The 18,703-nt window shown below is 44.4% G+C and overlaps 1 protein-coding gene across 1 annotated transcript in view; it reads right to left on the bottom strand.

The window, feature by feature from the left end:
- Positions 1 to 549: 549 nt before the first annotated feature.
- LANCL3 (LanC like family member 3) overlaps positions 550 to 18,703 on the bottom strand; it is a 34,393-nt gene continuing 16,239 nt past the window's right edge. Inside the window, exons 4-5 of the mRNA XM_063953460.1 lie at positions 7,940 to 8,147; positions 550 to 4,419 (exon numbers count right to left, since the gene is read on the bottom strand). Of these exons, the coding sequence (XP_063809530.1) occupies positions 4,260 to 4,419; positions 7,940 to 8,147 (368 nt within the window). The 3' untranslated portion in view covers positions 550 to 4,259. The remainder of the gene's footprint in view (positions 4,420 to 7,939; positions 8,148 to 18,703) is intronic.

Below are 18,703 nucleotides of genomic sequence, written 5' to 3' on the forward strand. Positions count from 1 at the left end.
AATCAAATTGTGATCGAATTTCACTAAATTGTGATCACAATTTAGCTTTCACACATGCACACGCCCGATTTGCAATTTTGTAATTGAAGCTGAATAAGGTACTATGGGCCTAATTCAAGGTTGATGGCAAAACAAAATTTTTCTCTAATTGGCAAAACCATGCTACAGTGCAGGTGGGGCAGATATAACATGTGCAGAAAGAGTTAAATTAGGGTGGGTTATATTGCTTCTGTGCAGGGTAAATACTGGCTGCTTTACTTTTACACTACAATTTAGATTTCAGTTTGAACACACCCCACCCAAATCTAACTCTCTCTACACATGTTATATCTGCCCCCCCCTGCAGTGCACATGGTTTTGCCCATTAGAGTAAAATGTTGTTTTGCAATCAACCTTGAATCGGCCTTAAATGCGGTGAATGAAGATATTAGTCATAGCAGCTTCTTTTTACGTAACTATGTGTAAGTAACAGAACAAATTGATAAAAATAGCAAAGAGATGTATAAAAGTAGAATCAAAATATTTATTCAATATTAATACATATATCACTTAGAAAACCTCATTACCCACATAGGGGGAATTACAAAAGGGAGTCAAACCATATACAGTACTTCTATTCACAAGATAGCAGGAATGTGAAAATAAGTGTTGCGATCATAGTGAGTGGCAATAGAAACATTAATGTGTCCACAAGATATAGTACTTATATCACAAACTATAAAACTTACAAAAAGCCTCTGTAAAACCACTGATAAGTTACAGCAATAGATCTATTGATGCTGCCTGGGTAATTAGTGCTGAGAGTGTCTGTAATCACAGCCTCACACAATGTCCAAACTTACAAGAAGACACTGCTCATTATTCGGAGCTATGATTTGTGCTAACTATACCATGCCGCACACTTTCCACAGCATCTTCCAGCCTATTTTAGGGTGCTGTCTCCGAAGAACATGAAGTGGGGATACTCCGTGAAAAGGACTTGGAGTATAAGGAGGAACACCTGTGCACAAAATTAGAGCCTGCGGCTAATAAATGACCCTTACTGCATGGGCTAGGTCACTAACATGCTATTAAGCTGTCTGTTTAAAAAAAAGGAAGGTTACCCTTTCCCAAATACAGACTCCCTGTAGTCACGAAAGGTTATACCAAAATCTGTGCATTCATTTACCAGCGTACATCTTTCAGTAGACTACTTTGATGTCATAAGGCCTTATTCAGACGTACGTAAACCCAATGGTTTACGTACATGGTTGTGGATTTGCACTTGCGCAGGATCTATACTGCGCATGTGTAGATCTGTCTTGATGACGGTCATAGTGTCCCCTAAGCCACATGACTGATGTGCTGCAGCATGGAAGGGGCAGCGCAGCCAGCAGGAAACGGGGTATGCTGAATCCAGTGGCTGCGTGATTGCATGCGGCTTCACTGGATTCAGCAGCCAGGGACAGATTTACAATGGGGTGGATGGAGCTCCAGCTCCAGGCCTCCACATAAAAATAGGCCCATCATCATGGCAGCATGACGATCATTAGCCAACAGCTGGCCACATGGTCTGCCATGAAGCATAACTACTATTAAGACTGTATTTCTATTTTTCTCACATATTTATGCATTTTTTTTATATTTTTACATATTTAGGGAGACATTGGAGCTGATAGGGTAGGGGTGTACACACCCATATGGCTCTGGCCACACCCACACAGCACTGATCACACCTAACCCATTTCTCACAATAGGCCCTTGAATATTTTCTGCTCCAGGCCCATGTGGCCCTTAATCCGGCCCTGTCAGCAGCATGAGCTCCCCGGTCATTCTGAGTAACCTGTTCATGAAGATGATCTGATGCTACATCCTCGGACCTGGATCAGAGAAGCATGCAGGAGGCGTCTATTTATACAAGACGCCTCTTGTGGCCTTAGCATATTTTAGCACAGCTGCTGCGTACAAAGACACCATAACATAGTCCATAGTCTCAAAATCTGCAAAGTGACTACCTTTTGGACTACAGTTCTGTTTTGGTTGAAAGCTGTCTTTGGTTAGATCATGATGCTATGTGTCCTCTACTGTATGCTTAAAACAACTTTATTTATTCTTTGTACCCTGATAATGCCAAGTATCACAGGGGATTTACCCCACTACTGCCAGGCAGTATATTGAGTGACACAGCACAGGAGAAAATATATCCTTCATTTAATGTTTTCTTTTTTTAGTAGACTGTTTAAGCCAGCTTGGTTTGGGAATTAAAAATGTATTAATGGTAGTGATGAGCGGATTTGGTTTTACTCGGTTCTCAAAACCGAATCTTATTGACTCACTGATGTCACGTGTTTTGGATAGCCAATAAAATTCGGTTTTGAGAACCGAGTAAAACCGAGTAAAACCGAATCCGCTCATGGGATATAAGTTTCATGGCGCGATCCACTGCATGGCACCTAGAATAGGTATACTACCTTCTACTGAATATAGGGTTGAGTTGCTCTGCACTAATTACAGTACATATTCAGTTGATTTATATGTTAACTGCTCAATCCCCATAGTGGAATATCTCAGATTTTTTTGAACTGTATATAATGCTTGTTGTACTTGTAGTGTGGACCTATGTGTGTTTTTTCCTATAACATGTAAGCCAAGATGCCCAAGTTCCTCACCCTAAGCAGCAATAGCTAGGTAGATCAAGAATGCTGACAGTGATTTCTGAGTTCAACTCTATTAAATACGTTTTAAATAGATCTTGCTCTGAGACCCTGAGTGGGAATCCCAGTGTTGTGCTTCAGGATAAATACCATTGATCAAGCAGCAGGAGTTTTGTGTGTGAATGACAGGAGCTGTATTTAAGAAATTAGTACCATCTCTGACTTGTGTTGGTCATCAGTGAAAGAGAGGTACTTCTCAAGCATTAGGCCTAAATCTTTCAAAGGAGGTGATCCCTGGGGAATGTTACATAGCTGTATAGATAGAAAGAACAAAGGACCATAAAGTTCAGCCTTTAAAAAAAATGTATTTGGGCCTTATTCAGGTTTCTAAGTAAAAAGCAAGTAACTGGGCAAAACCATGCTGCATTGCAGGTGGGGCTGATGTAACGAGAAAGATTTAGATTTGGGTGGGGTGTGTTCAAACCGAAAACTAAATTGCAGTGTAAAAATAAAGCTGTTCAGTGTTTGTGGGCTACATGCAAAAGTAGCGAGTATTTACTCTGCACAAAAAAATATAACCCACCCAAATCTAAATCTCTCTGCACGTCAATCAGCCCCACCTTCAGTGCAACATGGTTTTGCCCATTTGCTTGCTTTCTTGCTTTACTTACAAACATGAATGAGGCTTGTTGTGTCTATCCAGAGGATGGCAAATGAGCCCCCCCAGTGCGATAGTTTGTAATTTATGCACACGCAGAGGGTGGAATATATTCCTCCCTGACTCCAAAAATGCCTACACTTGCTGCAACGTATTATCCTTCAGGCCTAACTGTGACAGAATTGATACTGACACACTGACAGCTGCTTTATTCCAGGCACTAGTTATTGATGATGATGGTATGCTGTATTCTTCAGGAGACTGGCTGTCATCACAATCATGATAAGACACATCAGGTAACCGGCAGTTATACTCTTCCTCTCCCTCATCTGATGTACAGTACTGATCCTGAGTGCCCAACATAATGAGTAGGTGTGGCACTGATTACAGTACTAGAGGCTGCTGGGAGAGTGAGGTGAGAGGTAGGGACAGCTAGACTAATATATATATATATATATATATATATATTGTGTATATATGTTTTTGTGCTACTTATATAGACTTAAGCTTTCTGTGTTATAGGATCTGTTTTTACTTTTCATGCCTGTGCTATTTGTTTTCTCATTTTGCATACAATGCCACTACGCTGTATCCATACAGTATGTATATTTCCCCTCTTGCTATACATACCTGATAAACGTACTTGCCAATAAAAGTGGAAATTATTTATTTAAAAAAAATCCTTTAAGGGAAGACGTGGAAGGCAGGGTGGAGATTTTGTTTTCACTCCGGGTACCATACTTCATTTCTATAGACAGGGGAAACATTGTATTCAAGAACAGTATGTTAAAAACATTGTTGTAATCCCTGTGTGTTGTGGCAGGAGCATTAGGAAATTGTATTTGTAAACTAACACAAAAGCCATCCCTATATTAATTACACACAGCTATCCCGCAGAAACGCCAATGCTGAATAGTGAATAACCTGCAGAATACCTCTGGTCTGCTTGATCAAAGCACAAAGATGATTTACACAAAGACACTGAAAAGTGGAAACTCAGCCTGGTTAGGCTGCAGTAAATCAACCAGAAAGCAGACTGTCCCTGACAAGCCTTCGTAGAGACTGTACATGCTTTCCACAGTACATGATCCAACTCTGAATTCATCCGAAGACAGAAATTCTGAAAACCTAGGAAAGAACAGATGTCTATTTATTAACTTGAAAAAAATATGAAACAAGTAAAAAATAGATATATTTCTAGTATACTTTAGGAAAGGGTAAAAAGTGCTGAAAAAGGTCAGAGACAGTGATTATTTTAAGAGTGTTTCTTGCTTAGTGAAGTAGCGCACAACAATTTCTATAAAAAGACTTGATCTATGCACTGGCTCAGGGATGGCACATTTTTCACCTTCTGTTGCATTTTGGTGGAGAGACGCATTTCTAAGTGCACCATGCCCATCCTAAATCAAAGTTTGAGATACACAGACGTAGGACATATAATATAGGTCCCTTTACTAAGGAGAAATAAGAGGCAAAAATGAAAAAGACAAAATCCCTGCACGTATCACTTTTGGATATATATTGGATTACTCAGTCTTCAGCCTGCAAGTGATAATAGGCTAGAGTATTGGTTCTACTATAGGCACCAATGGCAGCACTAAGTGACCCAGGTGTTACAAAGAAAAGAAGATACCGCTAAAAGAAGATTCTCCAGCACTGATTTGGCTGCTAGAAGGTCCTGTTATCTGCCTCCAGCTGAATAGAAGCAATTTGGACATCTTGTCTGTAGCTTTGTTCAATTGTAAATAATGTTGATACAGTAAAAAAAAAACCTAGGTGGCTGTGCGCTGAAGAGAGGAGCTCGGGAGTCATCACACCCCGGGGGGGATGCGGCAGAGAGGTCATGGTTAGGAGTGAAGGAGATGTGACAGAACTTGTAAGACAGATTATTGAAATGGAGGTTGCTCATTACGCTGGTGCAGTTTATGAAAACTTTGCTTTTGTAGAAGACATTAGAGATGCACAATGCATCCCTGCTGACACCGCTAAGGGGGTTACTTTATGTTCACCCTCTACATACTGCAGTTCTTAGTAAACAGCACGGTAACCACTTTAGCAGGCAAAGCAGGAACAGCTTTTTCTTCTCAGTAAGTAGAGTGTTAGTATATGGAGCCCATAAATAAGTCCTCGCAGAGATGCAGCTCAAGCACAGACAGAGTTTCCCAACAGTGCCTGTAAGCATAAACATTTGGAAACCCATTGCCTGAATAAGGGATGATGTGACTGCTGACCCATCTCACTAACACTTTCCCTTCCAGTTATTCCAAATCAATCATAGGCCACATTTATCCACAAAGCTAAACCACAAGCACATGGGTTCCAAGCATCCTAACACTTAATAAGTGATTGGACAGTTTGGTCAATGTAGATTAAATAGGCCAGTGCCTTTATGTTAGTGAGGATCAGAGTGATATAGCTGTCCAAATGCACTAATTTCTCAGCTTACTGTACTCATGCTATGGATAGCTCTTCTGATACATAATCATGTAGAGGTTCCACACTCAATTTCCACTATCTACAACCTAATACTCATAAATACACGTTTGTTTTCGGTTATATGTGGTTGTCAGCAGTACATAATTTCACACGACAGTGCTAGAGTTTGAAGGAAGCTATTTCATAAGCCTGTCACTAAATACATGTGGTGATGAGGACTCTGGGGGTAATTTAGAGTTGTTAGCAAACCAAAAAAGCACACTAACTGGCAAAATCATGTGCACTGCAGGTGGGGCAGATGTAACGTGCAGAGAATTAGATTTGGGTGGAGTGTGTTCAAACTGAAATCTAAATTGCAGTATAAAAATAAAGCAGCCAGTATTTACCCTGCACAGGAACAATATAACCCACCCAAATCTGACTCTCTCTGCACGATATATCTGCCCCACCTGCAGTGTACACGGTTTTGCCCATTAGTGTGCTTTTCTGGTTTGCTAACAACTCTGAATCATCCCCTCTGTCCCTTAGAGCGAGCATTGCTAACTTCTATATTGAAATTTTACCTTATTTTTTAATGTTTTTTCTTTTTTCTTTTTATGGACTGTGGAGCCATTTACATATTGAACCATTATATTTTTAGTTGGTTGATTGCACTGTGCAAAATTGTAAATGCCACTTTAAAGTCCATACTCATACCTATTTAATAAACACCCCTTTCATGAAATAAAACTTTTAATTTTTATCTAAAATTACTGCTTGATTTAACTACATTCATGGTGAAAATGATAAAAGAGAAAGGGGAGACATTGTGCTGACTGTATTTGCCTGCTCTCCACCCAGGTCCTGGTTACAGCCAATCCTCTGCAACCTATGAGAACATAAGGCTGGAAAACCACCGCACCAGTGACTGATTATTGTGCTTTCACTATAGTCTAGATGTTCCTGTTTTCCTATTGGCTGTTGACATTTGGCTTTGTCTGACTTCTACTCCGGCTTTGCTTTCTCTGGCTTTGTTCCTGAACTTTTCCTTGGATCATGCCTTTGCTACCAGCGACAGATTCCTGTCTGCTGACCGGCATTCCGGACTTTTGAGTTTGTGTTTGATTGTGGCTCTGTTTAACCTAGCAGCTACCAGAAACTGGGATAAACACCACTGCAGCTTCTGAGCTGTAGTTAATGTAACATCTTGCACCAGGAGGGAAGCAGCCATGACAAATACAAATCCTTAGAGCCATATGTATGTGGTTATTTCCCCTCTACATACTGTACTATATAAAAAGAGGTCAATTCAATTAGGAGCGATGTAGGCAAGCTGAACTTATATTGGCGTGGAAATGCCCAAGAACAGATAATGAAAGAGAAGATGTGGGTATCCCTACACCGCAATTGGGAGTAAGGACAGCCCCATATGCAATTCTGCTGAGCTCTACACTGTGGTTTAGGAAATAGCACCAACTTACCTCTTGAGTGAGAAAAGCAGCATGCAGCTTCCCAAAGAATTAGTTCAAATAAGGAAATATCACTCTGTAACAAGTTCACAACCATGGTATAGGTGGCACATTCCTAGGATCAGAAGAAGTCATGCACTCATCTGGCCTCCAGGTCCCTAATATGACTATGCCACTTCCTTCAATGCTCAGGTCACTGACCCCACTTTGCAATAACTTACTGCATCAAGAAACACACAGTAACACAAGACAACTGTGCCTCTATCTTCAATGTCTGTAACATAGTGATTGACAGGGTGAGTGGTATGAGGGCAGCAGTATCTTGTTCATTTGAGTAATGTTGATAAGCTGAAAATAGCAAGAACCCAAAGTTCATGTGACATCAGTCATCATGGAAGGAGAATTAGAGCTGAGGGAGATAACTCAGAGACAGAGTGTCCACAGTTCCGTCCATGTTTAGGCTAATTAATAACAATATACACAGATAATTAAATAAATTGGCATTTGTAGTTATTAACATAGCTAAGATGTAAAGCGGGCATCTCAATACAGCACTCTACTAATTTTTTACGCAAATAAATCGTTAGTGTTAGAAAAAATTTTAACTAATCAAAATGTTAAATTTTTTTTATTCCTTAAAATTATATCTGAACTAAGTTGTTTCCTATACTGTACAATAATTTCAATGACTATGGCCTGAAAAAGCAACATGCCACAGGCTGCCAAGAGCTATCACCCACAACAGCTACTGCCATGACACTAACCGCTGTGCTCTGTAGATGTACTTGGAGCTGCCAGTAATTCTGTAAAGTAACAGAAATACATAGGCACTGCCTGCCACTCCATGACAGATGCCAGGTCCTTTCTTCAGCAGGCCCTTCTGCCAGGTCAGTTCTCCACAGCGGATACAGCTGTCCAGATAGCATGGCTTTTTTGAGAGTAAATATGCTTTTGCAAAAAGATAGGCAATACCTGCAAATGCAAAGAAATTATATTTTAGAAGAAGCTTTAGAAGCAACAACAGCCCAATGACGTATATTTAGCATTATTTAGCAGATGGAGATATACCACATGGTGATACATCAGAGAGATAGCTGCTAATGGGGAGAATAACTTCAGGCGCTTAGCTTGGCAGATCTACAAAACTTCTTAATTGCCAAGAGCTCTGAGTCTTCATAGAATCTTAAAAGAAAATGTACACATGTATCATTAGAGTGTCATCCAAAAGTGATCTGTATCACTCTGCCGCAAACATCGAAAGGTAATTTGGAGATGGCACAGTGGCATTCAAAAGTGTAGACATAAAATGCATGCAGCCATAATGTTACATATACAGGTTTATTTTGAGTTGCACATACAGTATATTCCAGTACTGACATTTCTAAATAAACAAACATGCACGCCCACATAAAGGTACATTTAAAGAGCATTAAGATATGCTTTAAGCATATCCTGAAGCAGCAGAATACTCAAGACTCCATTCATCAACATTCACCAATTAATCAATTTATTTATCACCTAATTCCATAGGGATCCTCTTCTTTCTTCTGCCTTTTAATCCACAAGGGCGAAAAAAAAACCTGTATGTATAACACTCAACGGCTCCTTACAAAGCCAGAAGGCCTGCCAGCAAGTAATCAGTACAGAGTGTTTAGTCAGAATATGAGAAATATGATCACTGATACAGTGAGGTGTATTGTGTGTCAGCATGACATAGCCTGGTGAGGGTTCTAGGTTTTGCGGAGGGACGCCATGCTTTTTGTCTCTATTTATTACCAGACATTCAGCATGGACTGATCACTTACAGGGCTTTCTTTACATTATCAACACCTTGTGACAAGCACAAGACAGCAAGTTACTATAGCCAAAATCTCATCTTATACGGACTAACAATGCGTCTTTGGAGCCTGGTGCTGGGCTTTTCAATTCACAAATTGGACATTATTACGACAAAGTGAATTGCAAATATTATTCTGCTTAATAGTGTCTGTTCCTGGATGACATGCAAATCATTTTGTGCACCCAGTTCATAGATCATTTCAGTATCTCTGCACCTGTTGAACATTTTTATGTTTCAGGCTCAGTTGTTTTGCTATAAATCTGTGGAATTGGGTATATAAACATAGAATTTAATGGCATATAAGAACCTCTTAGCCCATCTAGTCTGCCCCTTTTTAAACCATATTGTTACCTCAAACCCTATTTGATCCTTATTTCTTTGTAAGGATATCCTTAAGTCTATCACAAGCATGGTTTTATAATGAGTCAGTTAATACAGTATTTCTTATAGAATTTAAGCTTGTTAGCAGGACCCTCTCTAACCTCTTTGACTGTCTGTAATTACTCAGTCTTGTTTTATTAGTTGTGTTCCCTATCGTAAAGCACACTGGAATATGCTGGCACTATATAAGTAACTGTTAAAGAATAAATATCTGGCAAACACCATCCTCTGAGGATAGTGGGTTTCTTAAGTCTGCTGAGATAGATCCTAGGTGTTTTGTGGTGTCATACAAATTTGGAGAATGAGTTTAGTTTTTAGATATAAAAGATTGATGTTCACCAAGTGCAGCATCATTTGTGTTTAAACCTAGTTTCTCTGACGTCCTAGTGGATGCTGGGAACTCCGTAAGGACCATGGGGAATAGACGGGCTCCGCAGGAGACTGGGCACTCTAAAAGAAAGATTAGGTACTATCTGGTGTGCACTGGCTCCTCCCTCTATGCCCCTCCTCCAGACCTCAGTTAGATTTCTGTGCCCGGCCGAGCTGGATGCACACTAGGGGCTCTCCTGAGCTCCTAGAAAGAAAGTATATGTTAGGTTTTTTATTTTACAGTGAGACCTGCTGGCAACAGGCTCACTGCAACGAGGGACTAAGGGGAGAAGAAGCGAACCTACCTGCTTGCAGCTAGCTTGGGCTTCTTAGGCTACTGGACACCATTAGCTCCAGAGGGATCGACCGCAGGACCCGTCCTTGGTGTTCGTTCCCGGAGCCGCGCCGCCGTCCCCCTTACAGAGCCAGAAGCATGAAGATGGTCCGGAAAATCGGCGGCAGAAGACTTCAGTCTTCACCAAGGTAGCGCACAGCACTGCAGCTGTGCGCCAATGCTCCTCATACACACTTCACACTCCGGTCACTGAGGGTGCAGGGCGCTGGAGGGGGGGGGGGGCGCCCTGAGCAGCAATAAAAACACCTTGGCTGGCAAAATAATCACAATATATAGCCCCAGAGGCTATATATGTGATAATTACCCCTGCCAGAATCCATAAGAAAGCGGGAGAAAAGTCCGCGAAAAAGGGGCGGAGCTATCTCCCTCGGCACACTGGCGCCATTTTCTCTTCACAGTGTAGCTGGAAGACAGCTCCCCAGGCTCTCCCCTGTAGTTTTCAGGCTCAAAGGGTTAAAAAGAGAGGGGAGCACTAAATTTAGGCGCAATATTGTTTATACAAGCAGCTATTGGGGAAAATTCACTCAGTGATAGTGTTTATCCCTACATTATATAGCGCTCTGGTGTGTGCTGGCATACTCTCTCTCTGTCTCCCCAAAGGGCTGTGTGGGGTCCTGTCCTCAGTCAGAGCATTCCCTGTGTGTGTGCGGTATGTCGGTACGGCTGTGTCGACATGTTTGATGAGGAGGCTTATGTGGAGGCGGAGCAGATGCCGATAAATGGGATGTCGCCCCCTGTGGGCCGACACCAGAGTGGATGGATAGGTGGAAGGTATTAACCGACAGTGTCAACTCCTTACATAAAAGGCTGGATGACGTAACAGCTATGGGACAGCCGGCTTCTCAGCCCGCACCTGCCCAGGCGTCTCAAAGGCCATCGGGGGCTCAAAAACGCCCGCTCCCTCAGATGGCAGACACAGATGTCGACACGGAGTCTGACTCCAGTGTCGACGAGGTTGAGACATATACTCAATCCACTACGAACATCCGTTACATGATCCCGGCAATAAAAAATGTGTTACACATTTCTGACATTAACCCAAGTACCACTAAAAAAGGGTTTTATGTGTGGGGAGAAAAAGCAGGCAGTGTTTTGTTCCCCCATCAAATGAGTGAATGAAGTGTGAAAAAGCGTGGGTTCCCCCGATAAGAAACTGGTAATTTCTAAAAAGTTACTGATGGCGTAGCCCTTTCCCGCCAGAGGATAAGTTACGCTGGGAGATATCCCCTAGGGTGGATAAGGCGCTCACACGTTTGTCAAAAAAGGTGGCACTGCCGTCTTAGGATACGGCCACTTTGAAGGTACCTGCTGATAAATAGCAGGAGGCTAGCCTGAAGTCTGTATTTACACACTCAGGTACTAGACTGAGACCTGCAGATAGTGCTGCTGCAGCGTGGTCTGTAACCCTGTCAAACAGGGATACTATTTTGCGAACATAAGACGTCGTCTTATATATGAGGGATGCACAGAGGGATATTTTGCCGGCTGGCATCCAGAATTAATGCAATGTCCATTCTGTCAGGAGGGTATTAGAGACCCGACACTGGACAGGTGATGCTGACTTTAAAAGGCACATAGAGCCTTATAAGGGTGAGGAATTGTTTGGGGATGGTCTCTGGGACCTCGTATCCACAGCAACAGCTGGGAAGAAAATTTTTTACCTCAGGTTTCCTCACAGCCTAAGAAAAGCACTGTATTATCAGGTACAGTCCTTTCGGCTTCAGAAAAGCAAGCGGGTCAAAGGCGCTTCCTTTCTGCACAGAGACGAGGGAAGAGGGAAAAAGCTGCACCAGTCAGCCAGTTCCCAGAATCAAAATTCTTCCCCCGCTTCCTCTGAGTCCACCGCATGACGCGGGGGCTCCACAGGCGTAGCCAGGTACGGTGGGGGGCCGCCTCAAAAATTTCAGCGATCAGTGGGCTCGCTCACAGGTGGATCCCTGGATCCTTCAAGTAGTATCTCAGGGGTACAAGCTGGAATTCGAGGCGTCTCCCCCCCGCCGTTTCCTCAAATCTGCCTTGCCGACAACTCGTTCAGGCAGGGAGGCTGTGCTAGAGGCAATTCACAAGCTGTATTTCCAGCAGGTGATAGTCAAGGTGCCCCTACTTCAACAAGGACGGGGTTACTATTCCACACTGTTTGTGGTACCGAAACTGGACGGTTCGGTGAGAGCCGTTTTAAATTTGAAATCCTTGAACACATACATAAAAAAATTCAAGTTCAAGATGGAATCGCTCAGGGCGGTTATTGCAAGCCTGGAGGAGGGGGATTACATGGTATCCCTGGACATCAAGGATGCTTACCTACATGTCCCCATTTACCATCCTCACCAGGAGTACCTCAGATTTGTGGTACAGGATTGCCATTACCAATTCCAAACACTGCCGTTTGGACTGTCCACGGCACCGAGGGTCTTTACCAAGGTAATGGCAGAAATGATAATAGTCCTTCGAAAAAAGGGAGTTTTAATTATCCCGTACTTGGACGATCTCCTTATAAAGGCGAGGTCCAAGGAGCAGTTGTTGGTCGGAGTAGCACTATCTCGGGAAGTGCTACAACAGCACGGATGGATTCTATACATTCCAAAGTCACAGCTGGTTCCTACCACACGCCTACTGTTCCTGGGGATGGTTCTGGACACAGAACAGAAAAAAGTGTTTCTCCCGCGGGAGAAAGCCAAGGAGCTGTCATCTCTAGTCAGAGACCTCCTGAAACCAAAACAGGTATCGGTGCATCACTGCACACGAGTCCTGGGAAAAATGGTAGCTTTTTACGAAGCAAAATTCCATTCGGCAGGTTCCATACAAGAACCTTTTAGTGGGACCTCTTGGACAAGTGGTCGGGATCGCATCTTCAGATGCATCGGCTGATAACCCTGTCTCCAAGGACCAGGGTATCTCTACTGTGGTGGCTGCAGAGTGCTCATCTTCAAGAGGGCCGCAGATTCGGCATACAGGACTGGGTCCTGGTAACCACGGATGCCAGCCTTCGAGGCTGGGGGGCAGTCACACAGGGAAGAAATTTCCAAGGACTTTGGTCAAGTCAGGAGTCGTCCCTACACATAAATATTCTGGAACTGAGGGCCATTTACAATGCCCTAAGTCTGGCAAGGCCTCTGCTTCAAAACCAGCCATTACTGATCCAGTCAGACAACATCACGGCAGTCGCCCATGTAAACCGACAGGGCGGCACAAGAAGCAGGATGGCGATGGCAGAAGCCACAAGGATTCTCCGATGGGCGGAAAATCACGTCTTAGCACTGTCAGCAGTGTTCATTCCGGGAGTGGACAACTGGGAAGCAGACTTCCTCAGCAGACACGAACGACACCCGGGAGAGTGGGGACTTCATCCAGAAGTTTTCCAACTGTTGGTAAACCGTTGGGAAAGGCCACAGGTGGACATGGTGGCGTCCCGCCTAAACAAAAAACTAGATATTGCGCCAGGTCAAGGGACCCTCAGGTAACAGCTGTGGACGCTCTAGTGACACCGTGGGTGTACCAATCGGTTTATGTATTCCCTCCTCTGCCTCTCATACCAAAGGTACTGAGAATAATAAGAAAACGAGGAGTAAGAACGATACTCGTGGTTCCGGATGGGCCAAGAAGAGCTTGGTACCCAGAACTTACAGAAATAATATCAGAGGACCCATGGCCTCTACCGCTCAGACAGGATCTGCTACAGCAGGGGCCCTGTCTGTTCCAAGACTTACCGCGGCTGCGTTGGACGGCATGGCGGTTGAATTCCGGATCCTAAAGCAAAAGGGCATTCCGGAGGAAGTCATTCCTACGCTGATAAAAGCCAGGAAAGAAGTAACCGCAAACCATTATCACCGTATTTGGCGAAAATATGTTGCGTGGTGTGAGGCCAGGAAGGCCCCAACAGAGGAATTTCAGCTGGGTCGTTTTCTGCACTTCCTACAGTCGGGAGTGACTATGGGCCTAAAATTGGGTTCCATTAAGGTCCAGATTTCGGCTCTGTCGATTTTCTTCCAGAAAGAACTGGCTTCACTGCCTGAAGTTCAGACTTTTGTAAAGGGAGTGCTACATATTCAGCCCCCTTTTGTGCCTCCTGTGGCACCGTGGGATCTCAACGTGGTGTTGAGTTTCCTGAAATCACATTGGTTTGAGCCACTTAAAACTGTGGATCTGAAATATCTCACGTGGAAAGTGGTCATGTTATTGGCCTTGGCTTCGGCCAGGCGTGTGTCAGAATTGGCGGCTTTGTCATGTAGAAGCCCTTATCTGATTTTCCATATGGATAGGGCAGAATTGAGGACTCGTCCCCAGTTTCTCCCTAAGGTGGTATCAGCTTTTCACTTGAACCAACCTATTGTAGTGCCTGCGGCTACTAGGGACTTGGAAGATTCCAAGTTTCTGGACGTAGTCAGGGCCTTAAAAATTTATATTTCCAGGACAGTTGGAGTCAGGAAAACTGACTCGTTTTTTATCCTGTATGCACCCAACAAAATAGGTGCCCCTGCTTCTAAGCAGACTATTGCTCGCTGGATTTGTAGCACAATTCAGCTGGCGCATTCTGCGGCTGGATTGCCGCATCCTAAATCAGTAAAAGCCCATTCCACAAGGAAGGTGGGCTCATCTTGGGCGGCTGCCCGAGGGGTCTCGGCTTTACAACTTTGCCGAGCTGCAACTTGGTCAGGGGCAAACACGTTTGCAAAATTCTACAAATTTGATACCCTGGCTGAGGAGGACCTTGCGTTCTCTCATTCGGTGCTGCAGAGTCATCCGCACTCTCCCGCCCGTTTGGGAGCTTTGGTATAATCCCCATGGTCCTTACGGAGTTCCCAGCATCCACTAGGACGTCAGAGAAAATAAGATTTTACTCACCGGTAAATCTATTTCTCGTAGTCCGTAGTGGATGCTGGGCGCCCATCCCAAGTGAGGATTGTCTGCAATACTTGTATATAGTTATTGCCTAACTAAAGGGTTATTGTTGAGCCATCTGTTGAGAGGCTCAGTTATATTTCATACTGTTAACTGGGTATAGTATCACAAGTTATACGGTGTGATTGGTGTGGCTGGTATGAGTCTTACCCGGGATTCAAAATCCTTCCTTATTGTGTCAGCTCTTCCGGGCACAGTATCCTAACTGAGGTCTGGAGGAGGGGCATAGAGGGAGGAGCCAGTGCACACCAGATAGTACCTAATCTTTCTTTTAGAGTGCCCAGTCTCCTGCGGAGCCCGTCTATTCCCCATGGTCCTTACGGAGTTCCCAGCATCCACTACGGACTACGAGAAATAGATTTACCGGTGAGTAAAATTTTATTTTTTCTAGTGTGTATAATGTTAATGAGATTTCCCAATTTAGAATAGCGTGTTACTTCTTAAGAGACACCATGCATGTAAGGAACATCTGATGTTATATCGAAATGGGCATGATTAAAAATGGGATTTTAATAATTTTCTCGTAGTCCATAAGGGATATTGGGGATTTAGTACGATGCGGGTATAGATGGTGTCCAAAGGAGCCGCTGCACTTTAAATTTCTTCAACCGGGTGTGCTGGCTCCTCCCCTCTTTGCCCCCTCCCACAGCCAGTCTAGGTAAAACTGTGCCCGACGGAGAATGACGGGCACCCAATATCCCTTATGGACTATGAGAAAAGGATTTAACGGTAGGTATTAAACTCCCATTTTCTCTAACATCCATAAGGGATATTGGGGACTATGGGCCTAATTCAGACCTGATCGTAGTAGCAGATTTGTTAGCAGATGGGCAAAACCATGGGGGTCATTCCGAGTTGTTCGCTCGCAAGCGGATTTTAGCAGATTTGCTCATGCTAAGCCGCCGCCTACTGGGAGTGAATCTTAGCATCTTAAAATTGCGAACGATGTATTCGCAATATTGCGATTACACACCTCGTAGCAGTTTCTGAGTAGCTCCAGACTTACTCGGCATCTGCGATCAGTTCAGTGCTTGTCGTTCCTGGTTTGACGTCACAAACACTCCCAGCGTTCGCCCAGACACTCCTCCGTTTCTCCGGCCACTCCTGCGTTTTTTCCGGAAACGGTAGCGTTTTTTCCCACACGCCCATAAAACGGCCTGTTTCCGCCCAGTAACACCCATTTCCTGTCAATCACATTACGATCGCCAGAACGATGAAAAAGCCGTGAGTAAAATTCCTAACTGCATAGCAAATTTACTTGGCGCAGTCGCAGTGCGAACATTGCGCATGCGCATTAAGCGGAAAATCGCTGCGATGCGAAGATTTTTACCGAGCGAACAACTCGGAATGAGGGCCCATGTGCACTGCAGGGGGGGCGAGCAGGTATAACATGTGCAGAGAGAGTTAGATTTGGGTGTGGTGTGTTCAATCTGCAATCTAAATTGCAGAGTAAAAATAAAGCAGCCAGTATTGACTCTGCATAGAAACAAAATGACCCACCCAAATCTAACTCTCTCTGCAATTGTTATATCTGACCCCCCTGCAGTGCACATGGTTTTGCCCAACTGCTAACAAATATGCAGCAGCAATCAGGTCTGAATTAGGCCCTCAGTACGATGGGGACGTCCCAAAGCTTCCAGAACCGGTAGGAATATGCGGAGATGTCTGCAGCACCACCTGCCCAAACTGGGTATCTTCTTTGGCTAGGGTATCAAACCTGTAGAACTTCACAAAGGTGTTCTTCCTCCTACCAGGTAGCAGCTCGGCATAATTGTAAGGCCAAGACTCCACGGGTAGCCGCCCAGGAAGACCCCATTGATCACGTAGAGTGGGCCTTCAGAGACTGTGGAACAGGCAAGGTTGCCGACACATAGGCCTGTTGTATAGTCAACTTAAGCCAACGAGCAAAGGACTGCTTAGAAGCAGGGCAACCCTTTTTCTGCGCATCATAGAGCACAAACAAGGAATCCGTCTTTCTTCTCCGAGCCGTCCTCTTGATATAGATCTTCAAGGCTCGCACAGCATCCAATGACTTCGGAGGAACAAGTGCCAGAACTGGACGGGACTACAATCGGTTGATTCAAGTGGAATGCAGAGACAACCTTCGGCAGGAACTGCTGTCTAGTCCTGAGCTCTGCTCTGTCCTTGTAAAAGACCAAGTAGGTACTTTTACACAATAAGGCCCCCAATTCTGAGACACTCCTAGCAGAAGCCAGGGCTAGTAACATCACCATCTTCCATGTGAGGTACTTGTCTTCTACCGTTATCAGAGGTTCAAACCAGGAGGACTGAAGAAATTCCAACACTACATTCAAATCCCAGGGTGCCGTGGGCGGCGCAAAAGGAGGTTGTATGTGAAGTACCCCTTGCAGGAAAGTCTGAACTTCTGGCAACACTGTCAACTTCTTCTGGAAGAAAACTGAGAGCTGAAATCTGGACCTTAAGAGAACCCAGACGTAAGCTCATATCCACACCAGCCTGCAGTGTCGAGAATCAGCGTTCAGTGGTATCTCACTTACCAGCGGGCTGGTGTGCAGGCCTCCAGAGGTCATGGCCCCAGTTTGCTGCTGCATGAATGCCCTCTCCGCGGATCGCAGTATCCATTGTCACTGTGTACGCCTGAAGTCCATCCAGCGTGTACCCCGCTGTGTGCCCGCCATCTGTACAGAATGGGCTCTGCCATGACACTTGCGGTCAGCTGACCAGCAACACCGAATCCTGCACTGTGTCTGCACACATGATTCAAGCATCCAATGCCTGCTGACCGGGGGGTATAAATCCAGAACATCGGCTCAGTCTCATCGCCTTGAACAATGCGTCACATCCAGTGCACAGTGTCTCCTGGCTCCAGTCTCATGTCTCCAGTGATTTCCTAGCTCCAGTGTCTCCGTGAAACTACAGGCACCAGCCATCCCAGCTCTGCAACAACTCCTTCCACAGTCTACATGCAGTAAGAGACTATCTCCAGGTGCTGCCTCACTATTCTCACCTGTGTGTTGTTAATCTGCATTCAGCACTGTGCTATTGCATCTAGCACTTAAAACAACCAGCTTGTACAGTATATTACCAGCTGTCTCCTGCTATAGCCTTGCTAGGCTCTGTGGACTTGTGTATATGTACTGACTGTGTGAATCTATTGCTGTCGGTTTCCATACCGATTACCGGAGTTACTTATTGCCTGTATATACTGCCATCGGTTGCATTACTTACCTATTGCATATTGAACCTGTTACCAATGGCTTCCAAGCCGGCCATCGATGTTTACCATCAGCTTCCAGTCCGATCATCGCTGTTTGCTAACCACACTGGTTTCCAGACCAGCCCATTACCTGTGACTGTTATTATACCTCTGTCAGCTTCCTTTCTAAAGTCATCTGTGTTGCCATTTGCTCCAGTTGCTGTTTATACCTCTGTGTGCTATATAAACATCATTGCGCACATGCGCAGGAACTTACTGCAGACTCCTCGTTTCCTCCACCGCACCACCACTGACCCACTAGTGCCCCCTCCGGGGACAGATACAGTTACAGACCTGACATGCAAGAAACGTCCCAAGTGGAACTCTGCAGGGGGATACTTGCATTCCTCGCACCAAGAGACATATCTCCTCCAGATATGATGGTAGTGCTTTAACGTCACAGGCTTCATGGCAGGAACCATGGTTGAAATAACCTTCTTGGAAAG

This window comes from Pseudophryne corroboree, chromosome 2 (genome assembly GCF_028390025.1).
Source record: "Pseudophryne corroboree isolate aPseCor3 chromosome 2, aPseCor3.hap2, whole genome shotgun sequence".
NCBI lineage: Eukaryota > Metazoa > Chordata > Amphibia > Anura > Myobatrachidae > Pseudophryne > Pseudophryne corroboree.